The sequence below is a fragment of the Mus caroli genome, unplaced genomic scaffold, assembly GCF_978045245.1.
Source record: "Mus caroli unplaced genomic scaffold, Mus_caroli_1 scaffold_11, whole genome shotgun sequence".
Taxonomy (NCBI): Eukaryota; Metazoa; Chordata; class Mammalia; order Rodentia; family Muridae; genus Mus; species Mus caroli.
The window spans coordinates 106,102,919-106,119,276 of NW_028227266.1; the positions used below are offsets into that span (position 1 = coordinate 106,102,919).

At 51.8% G+C, this 16,358-nt stretch overlaps 1 protein-coding gene across 1 annotated transcript; it reads left to right on the forward strand.

Annotated features, from left to right (window-relative positions):
* Window positions 1–883: 883 nt before the first annotated feature.
* Window positions 884–6,163, forward strand: Cish (cytokine inducible SH2 containing protein). Its single transcript, XM_021171599.3, has 3 exons — window positions 884–1,198; window positions 4,123–4,343; window positions 4,567–6,163. Exons 1-3 carry the CDS (start codon window positions 1,179–1,181, stop codon window positions 5,097–5,099), a joined length of 774 nt encoding a protein of 257 aa, XP_021027258.1. The 5' UTR covers window positions 884–1,178; the 3' UTR covers window positions 5,100–6,163.
* The last annotated feature ends 10,195 nt before the right edge of the window (window positions 6,164–16,358 follow it).

The following is a 16,358-nucleotide window of genomic DNA, read 5'->3' on the forward strand; positions in this document are numbered from 1 at the left end:
GTGTGGAAGGAGTGGGTGTACTGGTTCTCCAGATCTTATCGCCCCATATCCTGAACCGTGGATTTGGAGGGAGATCACATACACCCTACAGCTCCTTGGTAAACCGGATATGGTGACTTAGCCTATAAATTCACATTGTAAACCTGTACTCAGAAGTTTGGGGCCAGCCTGGTCTACAAACTGAGCTCCAAGGTAGTCTGAATTCAATTTTAAAACAAAAACAAACAAGCCAACGACAGGGCAGTCTGGGAGCTGACTATCTCTGTTTGCTGACTCAAGAGGGTAATTTCCCCAACTGGCGGTCCACTCAGAGATTAGGCAAAATGGGATGAGATCATTTGATTACAAAAGATTAGATGTAACCTGAACTCTTTTAGCTGTAGTGACCACAGTGGACCTCCTTAGTTCTTCCGCCCTCTTCAGGGCTCCTGGCCTCTCCCTAAGTCTTTCTCCAGATCTCACAGCACACCACCCACCTTCTCACACAGTGTCCTGCAATAAGCGAGACCACGTCCGCTGGAGACAACGTCCGATACACTAGAAGCGGCTGGCTAAGAGGACCGACCGGACCCTGCCCCCGCGCTGTAGTTCTAAGGGGGGATAAACGCACCCATCCCCAAAGAAGTAGAGGGAAGACAATCTGGTCTCCAGTTGCATCCACATTCCTTCTTGTTCCCAGCCCAGTCTTTTGCCTACTAGTCTCTAGGTCCCGCCCCACTCGGGCACGTCAGTCCAGGGTCCATGCACTTCAATAGGTCGGTCTAGATGCTCGTCTCACGTCCAGTGATACGATTGGTCAACTCTAGGAGCTCCCGCCCAGTTTTCCTGGAAAGTTCTTGGAAATCTGTCAAAGGTGTTTCCTTTCTCGGTCCAAAGCACTAGACGCCTGCACCCCCGTTCCCCTCCGGGCCGCCGCAAAGCCCGCGGTTCTAGGAAGATGAGGCTTCCGGGAAGGGCTGGGACGCAGCGGACAAAAGATTAGGAGGCGCCTGGCCCCGCCCCACCGGCCCAGCCCGTCCCCCCTCGTCCTTCCAAGCTGTTCGCACCACAGCCTTTCAGTCCCTGCTCGCCGCCCGTGTGCCCCGGGACCCTGACCTTCGCACCCCTGGCACCCACTGGCTCCTTTCTCCTTCCATCCCGCCGAACTCCGACTCTCTAGCCGCCGTTGTCTCTGGGACATGGTCCTCTGCGTACAGGGGTAAGCTCAGTTTTTTTTCCCTACCTAGGCTCCATGCGGGAGGTATGGAAGATCACAGGCCTCGAGTTAGCTGCGGGATTTGGGAGGGCTTGACCGGCTGGGGGTGATGGAGGGCTAAAGGACTTCGAGTGGTGTGCCTAGGATACCCACACACACTATCGTATGGATAGGGAAACGGAGCCCGCGAACGGTGGGAGGAGCCCCCATTCCTGAGATTTCACTAGCGCCAACTGTAAGAGGTTCTCCAGGACGGGGCTCACAAGTCTAGACTCTATTTGAGCTCATAGTTTACCTAGCCTTCTGGCTCCATACCTATCGGTGACCTTGAGCCAGCCCTTAGATCCCTCTGTGTTCAGAAGTTCATTCCTCCGTCCCAGGTCAACGATTAGGTTCTTGGGAAGCCAGCCTGAGGTCTTTGACTCTCCCCAGGCCGGCACCTAATAAACAACACCCCTTAGGAGCACCCCACACTGTCTCTTAGTTCAGATTGATGTCTCAGTGTGATAAAGACTTCAGCCTGCCTTCTCCAAGGTTTCCCGTTGACATAGAATATGGGACCATGGTGAAAGTGGGGCTTTGATAAAACAAAGTCTTGGCTTCAGCAGAGTGTACTTGGAACACCTGTTTACCCTAGCTTTCAGCGTCCCCTTCAAACACTGATCGGTCAGGAATTCAGGAGAGCCCAAGAAGAAAGATGTGTGTGTGTGTATGTGTGTGTGTGTGTGTGTGTGTGTGTGTGTGTGTGTGTGTGACAAATCCAGGGAGAGCTGTGATCCAGTAGTAATTGTTATAACTGACATGGGAATGGTGCCAAGTGAGGAAGGGTGGAAGGTGGGGCCAGGCTGAAATGCCCTTGCTCTAAGCAGCTCTGAGTCCCTGGAAGAGGACAGCTGTCGGGAAGACTGTGTTCCCTAGTAGTTCCTACCATGTTCTTTCATTCTCTGAATCTTCAGACTCTTCAGCAGATCCATGCACCCTGCCTTCCTTTCTTGGGTGCCCCCACTTCTCCATTCTGGGTCCCCAGAGCCTCTTTGACTTTGCCTTAACTGAAGGCCCCTGGGAACCTCAGGAGCAGTGTTGGGGTATTGGGGAAACAAATTGTTTAACAAACACATGTATCCCAGCCTCTCTTGGCTCGGCTCATCTTATTGGCATGTGTTCTCAGGTGGAACTTCATGGCTAGACTCCAAGACATGCACACACAGGTTCTTGGAACACACCAGTCCTCACCCCCACCGTGATGACACAGTGGCAGACACACCCCTCCCTACATATTTAGTCCCTCCCAGCAACCTTTGGGGATTAGCATCGTCATTCTATACCTAGATACCATACTAGCCCCAGAGGTGCCTACTATACACACATGTGGGACCTATGGAAGTGACCCAACCAAGCTGTCTGGTTGTATCTGCCACAGAGGCCGTGAAATGACTCCCTAGCCTGGATCAAGCTATGGGCCCCAACAAGCCTGTCGCCTCAGAATTCTGCCTGTAACTCACTAAGTGGGATTCCATGGCTCTCATAGCTGGGTCAAGAGCGGGTGTGGGAAAAACCCTTGGCAGGCTATAGGTGCCAGAGCCTGTCACCCCTCTCCTGAGTGGTCACAGGACTATGACTTTCTAAACACTACTTCCACTGTTAAGTCTGGCGTCTGTCCTTGCCGACTGCTAGCAGCTCCTAACCCCACCCCTTGTTTACCGGCAATACCTGAGATACAGTGTTGCCTTCCCCAGCCAGTGTGGGCTGAACCTAGGGTTTCATTATTTGGAGATCTTAAGATCCAACAGGGGACTAGACACAAAACTGAGGCCTGGGGACATATTTTATTAGAAATTAGAGAGAGCCAACTATTTTTTCCCACCAGATGCAGGGCCCCTGGGTCACCAGCTGGGTGGGCTTCTGCTAGGAAGAATTACCCTAACCCCAGCCCAAACCCCTCAGGGCAAGTAGGCCATCATCTGGAAGGCGGAGAAATTGCAACCCAGAGAGGAGCAAATTTTTCATAAAAATCCTACAACAACAGGGCCGAGGCACTCATAGGGTGCCTCCATAGGGTGGAGTCTGGAATGCGGGCTGAGTAACCTGCCCTTTGGTAGGCGCTCCTATTTATGAGAGATAAAATTCATCAATGCCTTTAGAGGACACTGCCTTCCCTCAGCTGGGAGGAGCAGAGCCCAGGATGTGAATCTGGCTGGAGTGGGTAGGAGCTTGTTTTACGTCTTAGCCAGAGCGGCACTGTGGTCCCCTACCCCCAACAGATATTCCTATTGACAGGGAGCTACTATGTAACCTTAGGCTTTCTACGCTAATCTTGAGGTCTCCCTGAGAACCCCACCTTAGTTCATTCTGTGACTCCACCAGGTAGAGTGGCATTTAAAGGCTACCTCAGCCGGGAAGGACACAACTGTGAGACAGTTTTTGGACTGACAGGTTCCCCATTCTTGTGGTAGGAATGTTGAAAGGGCTTGTGGGGAATGGTGGGTGATTTGGGCGATACAGGTTGCCGGTTAATTTGTATATAGGTGTATAAAGAGTAGTATATAAGGGTAGGGGAATAGAAAAGAATGTTTTAGAATCGGTTCTGTGAAGTGGGAGTGTATGTGGCTCAGTGGTGGAACTCTTACTTAGCATGTGCGAGCCTCAGTTCATTTCACAGCACTACAAAAGCATAAGAAAGATTTATATCTAGGAGCTGGGTGTGGGTGACATTTGGGAGACGGAGGCGGGTGGATCTCTGTGACTGTGAACTTGTTATACAGCCTGGTCTGTATAACAAGTTCCAGGTCAGCCAAGGCTACATTGTGAGACCCTGCTTTTAAAAAAAAAAAAAAAAATCTGTGTATTTGGAGAAAGCAGTCACGGGACGGGACTTTTCTAAAAGTGGAGAACACTCGAGACCTCTGTTGCCTATCTGCCCACTCTAGATCTTGTCCTTTGCTGGCTGTGGAGCAAATTGGGCGGCGGCCTCTGTGGGCCCAGTCCCTGGAGCTGCCCGGGCCAGCCATGCAGCCCTTACCCACTGGGGCATTCCCAGAGGAAGTGACAGAGGAGACCCCTGTCCAGGCAGAGAATGAACCGAAGGTGCTAGACCCTGAGGGGGATCTGCTGTGCATAGCCAAGACGTTCTCCTACCTTCGGGAATCTGGTGAGTCTCGGGGGAGACACAGACCTTGTCCTGGGAAGTCTGTGGCAGAGCTTAGCGCTTTGGATTTGGAATCTGATTTGGGAAGCATGGTCTTGCCCCTAAGACTGATGGTATAGATACACATCGCCAGAGAAATGTAAAAGGACACTTCATCCTGACCCACCCCGGGTTGGTGCCCTTAGGTAACTTCCACTCTAACTAGTTCTCTTCTCTACTTGCCTAGGGTGGTACTGGGGTTCCATTACAGCCAGCGAGGCCCGGCAGCACCTACAGAAGATGCCGGAGGGTACATTCCTAGTTCGAGACAGCACCCACCCCAGCTACCTGTTCACGCTGTCAGTCAAAACCACCCGTGGCCCCACCAACGTGCGGATCGAGTATGCCGATTCTAGCTTCCGGCTGGACTCTAACTGCTTGTCAAGACCTCGAATCCTGGCCTTCCCAGACGTGGTCAGCCTTGTGCAGCACTATGTGGCCTCCTGTGCGGCTGACACCCGGAGCGACAGCCCGGATCCTGCTCCCACCCCAGCCCTGCCTATGTCTAAGCAAGATGCACCTAGTGACTCGGTGCTGCCTATCCCCGTGGCTACTGCGGTGCACCTGAAACTGGTGCAGCCCTTTGTGCGCAGGAGCAGCGCCCGCAGCTTACAACATTTGTGTCGGCTAGTCATCAACCGTCTGGTGGCCGACGTGGACTGCCTACCCCTGCCCCGGCGTATGGCCGACTACCTCCGACAGTACCCCTTCCAACTCTGACTGGGCCAGGCACCCAGCTCTGCCTCACACAGTCACGTCCTGGAGGGGACACAGGCCCCAGCTGGACTTGGGGTTCTGCTGTCCCTTCTTCAGTCATCCTGGTGCCTGCATGCATGTAACAGCTGGACCAGAGAATGCCAGCAAGAACAAGGCAGGTGGAGGAGGGGTTGTCACACAACTCTGAGGTCAACGCCTCTAGGTACCGTATGGCTCTTTGTGGTGAGCCGTGTATCAGAGCGAGACGGGCAGGACCTCGTCTCTCCACGGAGGCTGGACCTAGGTCTCCACTCACTTGCCTGCCCTTGCCACCTGAACTGTGTCTATTCTCCCAGCCCTGGTTTCTCAGTCTGCTGAGTAGGGCAGGCCCCCTACCCATGTATATATAGAATAGTGAGCCTGTTTCTGGGAGAATATCAGCCAGAGGTTGATCATGCCAAGGCCCCTTACAGGGACGCAGGCTTGGCTAGGGGACTACACAGTTATACAGTATTTATTTATTTATTTTCCTTGCAGGGGTTGGGGGTGGAATGATGGCGTGAGCCATCCCACTTCTCTGCCCTATGCTCTGGGTGGTCCAGAGACCCCCCAGGTCTGGTTCTTCCCTGTGGAGACCCCCATCCCGAAACATTGTTGGGCCCAAAGTAGTCCTGAATGTCCTGGGCCCATCCACCTACATATGGATGTGCCCACTCTACTCCCAAGCCTCTTTTGGGAGGCTGGGTGGCCAGACAGACAGGAGCCAGAAACACAAGGGCTCCCACTCTTCTCACAGGGCAGCACCATGGCTTCATAGAGCTGGCTTCTCTATGTTGCGCCCCACCTCACCCCCCGCCGAGGGGCGTGTGCTGGGTCGGGAAGTGGATGCTAGTCCAACGGTCGCAGATGCAGCTCCCTTGTGTCCGTTTCCTGCCTAGGAAGTTGCCTGCACGTGAGAGAGGGAGAAATACATACACATCTAACAAGACCTTAGAAAACAAGTATTAGAACACAAGAACCAGTTTGGGAGTTTTTCTTCCACTGATTTTTTTTTTCTGTAATGATAATAAAATTATGCCTTCCACTTATGAAGCCTTCAGTGGGGTGTCTGGAGTTTCGCGTGGTTTGACCTCTTTGATTCTAGTGTCTCGATCCACGTCACATCTGGAAAAGCCAAAGCTTCAATGACTCCATAGGCTTTGCCAGAGGGCTGCGGGGTGGGGGGTAGGGGTCTTCGTCCTTGTTCCCCTTGGGAGATGAGAGACAAGGGGTGAACGCCCATTGGCATGCCTACTGGGGTGCTATCCGTTGCACTGTGGATATGTGGGGAGCAGGCAGCAGAGGATCTCCAAGCCCAAAAGGAAGGGTCCATTCAAAGTACAAGTGGGCACGGAGGGCAGTAACTTGCCAAGAGGAGCCACAGAACTCAGGCCAGCCTTGCAAGGAGAAAGTACAGTGGATAAAAGTGTACTGAAGTGCCATGAGGATCCCAGACATGGACCTGACAGGCCTCTTCCTGGGCAGTGGGTAGATCAGTTGAGTCAGGAATAGTGACCAATGAGCTGGTAGGGTCAGGTCTGGCAGTGTCAAAAGTCTGGCTCAGGCCGGGCATTGATGGTGCACGCCTTTAATCCCAGCACTCGGGAGGCAGAGGCAGGTGGATTTCTGAGTTCGAGGCCAGCCTGGTCTACAGAGTGAGTTCCAGGACAGCCAGGACTACACAGAGAAACCCTGTCTCGAAAAACAAAACAAAACAAAAGAAAAGTCTGGCTCAGGCCGTTTGGAGTCAAGAGGACTCTTCTCTTAGTCGAGATCTTGAACATCAGAAATACAAGGAAAATGAAAACCTTGTCCAGGGTTGAAGGTCTGACTCGGGAATATGTAGGCTGCTGGGATCCTGCTTAAGTATGAGGGTGTCACAGCAAAGTTCCTCCAAACTGTGCTCCTAGCCTTTTTAGAAACAATTCAGGATGGGTTCCTAGTCCTCAGACCAAGTCGCAAGTTAAAAGAGGCCAATAATAGTGGCCTGAGAGACGGAAGCTGTAAGGAATGGCATCTTGATAAGGAAGAGACTAAAAAAATAAACAACCAGAGTCAGGAAGGCCCTGGACTGGGGACAAAGACAGTGGTGACAAAGACTAGGAATGACATTGTAGGGGCTAGAAAGACGGCTCAGTTAAGAGCGCTATTGCTATTCTTACAGAGAATCGGTGTTCCCAGGTGTCCAGGGAGGAACAAATGGGTCTTCCAGGTCTCTGTGCACCTACATGCACACAAATGTATGCACGAAAAGTAATTCTACTTTTTTTTGTAAGGAATGGCATTGGGTTAGAGTAAGGAGGTAGATGAAGGAAGGATGGTATTTTTAGAAGCTGTGAGGAGTGTTCAAGCCTATCTCCTCAGCCTGACACTGTCCCCACTGCTGGTGGCAGCTGGTAAAACCTTTGCTGCCTGTGGGGCCCCCTAGTGTACCTCATCCAAGTGTCACCATGGCCTTGGTGGGGCCTTTCTTCAGCTTTGATCTCAGCCTTTGTGTGGTTCCTAAAAGGTGTGAGGTAATCCCTACTGTTTCCCCACACATACCCAACCCCCCAGCTCTTGAGTCATTTAGTAGGAAAGTCGTGGGCACATAGGGGGCAGAGACTGGCTCTCTGCATCTGCTGCCACGACTCAGCTACTGAAACTAAAGAAAGTACAGAAAACCCCACTCTTCACACAAGGCACTCAGTGAGGACTCTGCTCCCTGCGGCTGGGGTCCAGATACTACCCTATGTTCAAATACCAGGTGCAGGGGCTAGCTCAGATAGCGGAGCACAGAGCAGCACTCACCCTAACTGACCCTCTGTCCTGGGCTGACCCAGGAGATGGGGATAGGCAACTGGGTAGCTGCTTGGACAATTTTTGTATCCACCTCATCTCTGATCACTGAAAGCTCTGGAGCCGCAGGCCTGGCCATGGGCCATCCCTGACTCGTCTCAAACCAGAGTCTAGCGCTTTCCTGAGAAAGGGCTGCCAGATACTGACATCTCAGTCTTTATAGGAGAGGAATCAAAATGCCCGCCTAGGATAGGGAGACCAGAAAACATGTCCATTGGACCCCAGACTCAAGCCTAACGGAAGAAGAGAAGCCAGCTGCCAGGTGTAACCACCCCTGGATGGTCCTGGGCTACTAAAAAGGACAACCGTGTGCTGTCACTAGCTAGGGAGGGAGGGTGAGCCATGAAGTGGGCATACTGGACCCCCACACAAAATCCAAACAGGAATTAATCATAACCCTTTGCCAACTGAGTCCCTTCACACATGTGCTCTTTGGCTACTAACTGAGCCAGATTCCCATCAAGGCCCTGGGGACACAGGAGAGAACAAGATAAATATGGCCCTATTCTCCTGGGGCTTGTGGCTACTGCAAGAAAGATGGTGAACAAGTTAACCGATAGCCACGTCTTGAGTAGGTGAAGAAAGCAAAGGCAGGGAGAGTGAACCGGTTTAGGTGTGGGATTACCCTGCAGCAAAGGGTCCCGGAAGGTGTTGAGTGGGGTGGTGGTGAACCTGGCATTCAGAAGAGAGAGCAGGGGTTGGTCGTATAGAGGCCGTGGGGAAGCGCTGTCCCAAACACAGGGACCACCGGGACAATGACTTTAAGGCAGAGACAGACCTAGAATCCAGGATGGAGTGGGGAGGGCAGAGGGGGCCATGGCTGATTTTTGTTCTGACTGGTGGAGCATCACAGACTCTAGTGGGGCTGTGCTGAGTTCTGATGCTCCCATTTCTAAAGGATTCTTTATCCATGGCTCCATGAGGGCTTCAAAGCCTGTGGCCAATGAGAAGGTTCACAGGTGTGGAACTGAGTGGGGTGGGGTGCCATAGGAAACTGGAGGCAAGGATGATAACTTTGGGTGTGGTTCACTCCCAGTAATTCTCACTTCAGCCCTGCACACTAATAGAGGTTGTCCCTGTTTTCAGCTGGTTAGGGCTTAGAACAAGTGGTTCTCAACCTGTGGGTCGTGACCCCTTTCAGGAATTGAACAACCCTTTCACAAAGGTCACCTAAAACCATCAGAAAACACAGATATTTACATTACAACTCAAAACTAGCAAAATTACAGCTATGAAACAACAAAAGTCATTTTATGCCAGGCATGGTAACGCATGCCTTTAATCCCAGCACTCGGGAGGCAGAGGCAGGCAGATTTCTGAGTTTGAGGCCAGCCTGGTCTACAAAGTGAGTTCCAGGACAGCCAGGGCTATACAGAGAAACCCTGTCTCAGAAAAAAAAAAAAAAGTTATTTTATGGTTGAGGGGGTCACCATAACATGAGGAACTGTATTAAAGGGTCACAGCTTTAAGGAAGTTGAGAACCACTGGCTTAGCGAGAGACAAAGACTAGCTTGGGGTCATTAGCCTTGTCTCTAGACTTTATTCGAGTAACCACTGCTCTACCCTGTCTCTGAAGACTCACCCGCCAAAACCTTAGTCTGCCAAGAGTCAGAGGCCAGAGGATAGAGGTGTTCAGCAGGGCTCTCTAAAGGGCATGCTGGCCCTGGAAGATTCTGCCCAGCCACAGGAAGGTAAAATTTGAAGAGTGGCCCTACATGGTGTCCCTCTCTGGACTCACAAAGGCCCCTGGAATGGTTTGGGGGCAGATGCCACTAAGCCGTCTCTTGTCAGCAGGTCGAACTGGCCAGAGTCTTGCTAGGATGTGTCATTCAAGATCGCTGAGTTAAAATAACATCCCCTTGGTCCCAAGGGCCCCAGAACCTAAGTCCAGCATTTAACTTGCTGTCTGAGCAGATCCTGCTAGACCAAGGCATCCGAATGAAGCTAAAGCCATGACTGGCTGTCTTCCCTGTCAGAAGGAAACCTCCTATCCTGTGTCTGGGGTGGAGTGAAGGGCCAGGGGTCTGGCTCCTGAGAGCAAGCCCAGCAGGCAGGAAGATCTGGGGTGCACAGGGGTGCATAGGGCACCTCCCCCTACCCTCCACCTCACTGAGGCTGTCTGCATTTAGAAAGGAAAGCTTGGGCAGGCCAGAGCAACCTTTTCACACTGACCTGTTAGACCAGTTTTAATCTAAAGCAGACTCATACTTGACCTCCCCACTCCTCTTTGGCTTAGTGGGGCTGCACAGTCAGCCAACTGGGGGCACCCCAGTGGTCACTGTAGGGCAGCAGGATAGGGATCCATGTCTGGGACACGAGCTAGAGGTGGTCCCTGGAGGGTTCATTCTGGCCAGACTGCAGACCAGAGGGTGAGTGGAGATTGCCTGGGCCTGGCTCTGGGGGAGAGCCAAGTACTCAGAAGCCGATACTCATCTAGGAGCGAGAGATGCAGCAGGCTGAGGGCAGAAGGGAGCCAAGGCTGTCTGCTCAGCGGAAAGACAGTGGTCTCCAAACCCAAGACTAGCTGAAGCAAGCAGAGCCCGGGGTGCAGCGGATAGGCTTTGAAGGCTGGGGAAATGTGGGCCTACTACAGCTCCTCCAGGCAGCCCTCCAGGACTGCTCCACCCACACAGGAACTTACTGTCCCCAAAGATATTCTGACGGTGTGGTTGAAGGGGGCATGACATCTAGCAAATGTTTTCCAAGGGCAGAACCCTGCTCTGGGGATTTCCCCAGCTCTGACACCAACAAACCAGACCAGACTTTTCCTGTCACCAGACATGGGCTCCCTTTCCACCAGAGATACAGATTTGGTTCCTGTCTTAGTCAAGGCTATGTTCTAAGTGCCCCACAGCTCTCAGCCTCTTTCTGAGAAGCATTGAACTCTCCTCATTGAGCACATTAGAGTGCATGCGTGTGTGTGTGTGTGTGTGTGTCAGTGCATGCGTGTGTATGTGTGTGTGTGTGTGTGTGTGTGTGTGTGTGTGTGCGTGTGCGCACATGCTTGAGTGCCCGCGGTGCTGACCTTTCCCCTTGGCCAACATTCTTATGCTTTCTTCAGCTCCTTCCAAGGGACAGTTTGGGAAGAGGAGCCATAGAGGAGACAGGTTCTCAGGAAACTTTTCCTCAAAGCTCAGAGACAGGAAGGCCTATTCAGATGAAGATGGTCCCCTAGGTTGTCTGAGATAGGGTGAGACCTCCTGGAAGGGTGTACCGTTAACCCTGGCACTTGGGTGCCTGGCCCCTGGGATCCTGCCATCATCAGCCTGGCATGGACTGGGTAGGCTCAGCTTTGACAGACATAGCCGGGTGACTCTGAGCTGGCCGTTCTTATCTTCTGGAGACACACATTCTCGATGACACTCTCTGAGTTCACTGTCTGTGGGATCCATTTGCCAGGGGCAGGGGGGGGGTCTTACCCGAGAGGTGCCCAGGCTAGGTCTGCAAGCCCTGTACCTTTTCACTTGGAGACAGCCAGTCAGTTAGTCTCAGGGTTGGGAGGTGTGGGCTTTGGATACAACAGCACCCCCATCCAACAACTTGACCATCCCTAGTCTCTCTCCTGGGTACCAGCAGGTTACCTGTGGGTGCTCATGGAGGGCAGAGAAGGCCTAGTGTAGGCAGCTCTACCCCCACCCTGGGTGAGGTGTTTTTGCCAGATTCAGAGCAGCTGTGGCTAGAGACCTCTTCCCAGGAAGAGCAGAGCGCCTCTTCCAAGAACTCTGAGGAGGGCGGGTGGGAGGGTGCGCGGGGGAGTTAATTTTAAACCAAATAGCTTTCCACGCTTCTGAGGAACTGCTTGCTCAATGTGCTCGCTCGGGCAGGTCCCAGGCGAGCAGGCAGGCTCGGTGCCAGCTCAGAGGTGGAGTGGGTAGAAGACACCCAGAGGAGGAGAGGTCCAGCTGACCTTGAGAGCATATGGACTCTTTCTCTGCTCATGCATCGAGGTCTGTCTCCCGCCCGCCACCCGGCCCCAGCTCCATCACCCACCTGGCATGCTGGGGACCTCAGGGGACCGACCTCAGAGGGATGACTTGTCCGGGTCTAGGCAAGCCAAGTGACATCACCGCAGAATTCATAGTGTGGGTGTCACATTCTCTCAAGGCCCCAGAATGTGGGCTCTCGTTCCCTTCATCACTGAGAACCAGCCTTACTGTCCCCTGGCCTGTGCCTCTGGATGTGTTCTGATGAAGGTCTCATCCGGTTCTCTGTGGGAAGGAGCTCTAGGTACCGGGCTAGCAGAATGAGGAGTGGAAGCGACAGGCCCAGGGAATCCTTTTTCTCTATGTGTTAGAAGAACTCACTGGACTGTCCACATGGCTGACCGGGAGATAGGCTGACCGGTCATGGCTGACAGGGAGGTAGGCCATTTGTGTCATTGGCCCCTGTGCCCAGCCTCAGTGTATTTGCCTTTCTTGCCTGGCCATCTGGGACCACCTCCTATTGTCCCATTCATGAAGGGCCTTCTCTGTAGGGGACGTATCCCTGTCCATCCTCCACCTCCAGCTCTTCCTGTCCTGAGGCTCTGGAAACCTAAGTGAGTTCTAAGAAAGAGTGCCAGGCAAGCTCTGCCAGGAGCTGCTGTTCTTGGAACCAGCAATGCAGAGACAGGGGACACTTCTTGGAACCTGATGGCCATTCAAGGGAGAGGCTCAGAGGACATCCAGGGACCAAAGGAAGAGATAGAATATAAAAGGTTCAGCTTAGGCCCCCGCCTCCAGGAAGCCCTCCTTGACTGAAGGTGTCACCTTCAACTCCATCATCACACTAAGGCCTCTCCTAGAGGAGACCCGGGTCTGGTGTGACTTCTAGGGTATCTAGTGTCCAGCCTGGGGCAGAGGGAATAACTAGAAATGGGGTGTGGACAGCAAAAAAGAGGTCCACGTGCACAGGTGAAGGAGGTGTGTGTATTAAATATGAGCGCACTTCCAGCTCAGAGGGAAGAGGGGTGTAAGAGAGTGTGGGTGCGAGGCGAGGTGAGCCGTGCCAGCCTTGATGAGGGGACTTCCTGTTGAGCAGGCAGCCTCCGCGGTAGTGTTGTCCCTGGCTTCGGATCCCCACACCCTAGCGCAGCCCCAGCCTCAGTGTGGTGTCGTCTGGAGCTGACCTAGCACTCAGCCGTGCAGCCTTGAGATCACACCTGCCTACTGGTGTCTCGGTTTTCAGTTGTGAGCAGAGACTTGCCTCTCCACTCACTTCTGCGGGTCACCACTTGGCCCTCTCTGAGCACTGTTCACAGCTTGTCACCTACCCACTCACATGTGTCACAGAAAATCACTGCCCCCTCCCAAGGCCGGTTCTGGGATCGAAGGCCAGGGCAGTGTCTGGGGACGGCTATGAGGTGGTCTATGAGAAGGGAAGGAGATCCATCCTTAAAGCCTTGTGGAATAGCAGTTCAGGTGGCCCGGGACGGTCCCTCACTGTGTGCTCACCTTGGAGAGGCCAGTCATCCATCAGGGGATCTGAATGCAACTGACAATAAGCAGGAGTGTTATGTTTCTCTGTCACCTGGAACCTCAGTTCCTGTCCTTGTAGGGTAGGCTGGCCTTGGCCAGAAAAAGCCTGCTGCTGTGGAGAACCTGTGACCCACTCAATTCGGGTGGCAGAGCAGATGGCCTTGCTAGGTTTGTGGGGAAGGCTCATGCCCAGCTGACGTAGTTCCAGAGCCCTGTCACCAGTGTTGTGATCTCAGTAAGTCATGGGCGTCCTTGAGACTCAGTTCCCCCTCTGTAAAATGAAGTCAGGGCATCATCACTCAGCAATGGACCACAGAGGTGAGTGCTGAATACACTGTACATCTGATCACTTCACTTTCCTTTGAGGTCTTCTCTCTGGGCCCCATCCCACCTCTCCAGCTTCCCCTCCATCAGAGGCCCAGGCAGACATGGCTCCCGTTGCAGCAAGAGGATGCACTTCCCTCCCCCTGGAGCACGGGCCCTGATGTGAACATCACTCTGGGCAAAAGGGACAAAGAGAGGTCCTGATGTACAAATCTAAACATTGAAAACCCATAAACTGCACACTGCTAGTAAAATATGTGTTAGCCTCTTAACAAACATATTTCCATAGCAATTAAAGTATCTGCCGGCAGATGGGTAGATTTGTAATTTATAATTCAGACATTCAGTCTGAAAGTCAGGAGACGAAGCTTATGATAATTATTTGTGACTAGGTGCTCTCTGATGGTTAAGTAAGAAAACAGAGATAACCTTAACTCCTAAGGCATTCTCTGTATAGCCCTGGCTGTCCTGGAACTCACTCTGTAGACCAGGCTGGCCTCGAACTCGGAAATCCACCTGCCTCTGCCTCTCAAGTGCTGGGATTAAAGGCATCTTCTTGTATTTCTTATAGAAAAGATGATCATGTTATTATAGTCATTTACAAGGTCACTTATTATAACATTTGCATGTAATTATTGTTTTGACAGTATGGTCCCCAAGGTTAAAATAGCACAGTATACCAAAGACTATAAAAAAAAAGTTAAGTGAAGTGAAAAATACCAAAAATTAAATATCTTAAACATAGGATCAATATTTATTTATTTTTATTTTTTGAGACAGGGCCTTAAACTTCTGATTCTCCTGCCCCCGCCTCCCTGGCATTGGGATTATAGGCATATGTCACCATGCATGGTTTTATACTGTGCTGGGAATCGAATAGTCATACTTGGCAAACATTAATGGCCTTTAGAGGACTGAGGCTCAGTTGCCCGCATCTCCCAAGAAGTGCATACACCGCCGCAAGGACCCTAATGCAAGTAGCTTTTTTGGAAGTGATGCTGAGGAGCCCCAGCAGGATGTGGGAAGGCTACATGCCACACACGGTTCCTTCCTTCCCAGTTCTGTGCCTTTGCCAGCTCAGCTGAGGCACTGACAGCCCTTGTTCCCAGTAAAGTAGAGATGATCTGGGCTTTGTTTCTAAACCAGGAGTTTTGTGTGTTCTGCCAGAATCTTTGAGAACATGGTAGGCTAACTCATTTGCTTACAAGGTGGATACAAACTCAGCTTTCACAGTGCATGTATGTGTGTATGTGAGTGTGTGTGTATGTGAGTGTGTGCACAGGTGAACAAGTGTGTGTGTGAGTGTGTGTGTGTGAGTGTATATGTGTGTGTGTGTACATGCATGTAGAATTCATGCAGAAGTCAACGTTGGAAGTCGTTTCTTAGACACTCTTCTCTTTTGAAACCATTGTCTTTCACTGGCCTGGAACCCCTGATGTAGGCTAGAGTGGCAGACCAGTGAGTCCCTGGGCTCCTCCTGTCTCCACCCCCACAGCCACTGGGATGATAAGGGGACACAGGCAAGCTTGGTTTTTATGTGGGTCTAGTCCTCATTCTTGCACGGCAAGCATTTCACTCACTGAGATAGCTAAAGATAGCTAACCCAGGCCAACACAACTCTTTTTTTTTTTTTTTTTTTTTTTTTTTTTGGCTTTTCGAGACAGGGTTTCTCTGTGTAGCTCTGGCTGTCCTGGAACTCACTCTGTAGACCAGGCTGGCCTCGAACTCAGAAATCCGCCTGCCTCTGCCTCCCAAGTGCTGGGATTAAAGGCGTGCGCCACCATGCCCGGCCAACACAACTCTTAATATAAAGGATGGGAAATTTTACAGGAGCCAGTTTTAGCCTTAGTCGGTGGACATGAAGGGGACAAAAACTGGAAGGAAGAAGGCTAGAGTCATGGGAAAGTTCCATGAGGGACGGTGGGGACCATTTCAGCAGAAGTGGGGGGCTGGTTCATTCAGAATAAAGAGTATGGAGGCCAGGAGGCCAGGCCAGTCTTAGTAAAGATATGGTGTCAGGGTCCAACTACCAGGCCAAAAGTTCAGTAATCTCCTTCCCAGATCTATTCCCCAAACACTGGGTGACAGTAAGCAAGCCAAGCAGGGAGACCCTCAGAGTTTCAGCCTTTTTTCCTATGAAATGGGGGTGAGATGCTGGAGTTTCCACAGGCGGCCATGACTCAGAAGTAATGGTTGGGCCTCTGAGACAGGATAATAATGCACACACACACACACACACACACACACACACACACACACACACACTCATGCTCACACACACACATGTACATATACTCACACACATACACACATACAATACACACATGCTCTCACATGCATATACACACATGCACTCACACAGTACACATACTCATACACATGTACACACATACAATACACACACACGCGCACACACTCATACAGAGAGATCTGACCCAGTTTCCAGAGCTTAGCGCTCCTCCACCCAAGGGAGGGTGTGTATAGACACCTATGATCATAAATACCTGCCAGTGTTCAAGTCCCACACCCATGCATATGCATGTACATGTGCATTCCTGTAAAGAGGCATGCGTATAGCTCTCTGTACAGGCATGTATAATATGGCCGGCTCTCTCTGGAGGACAAA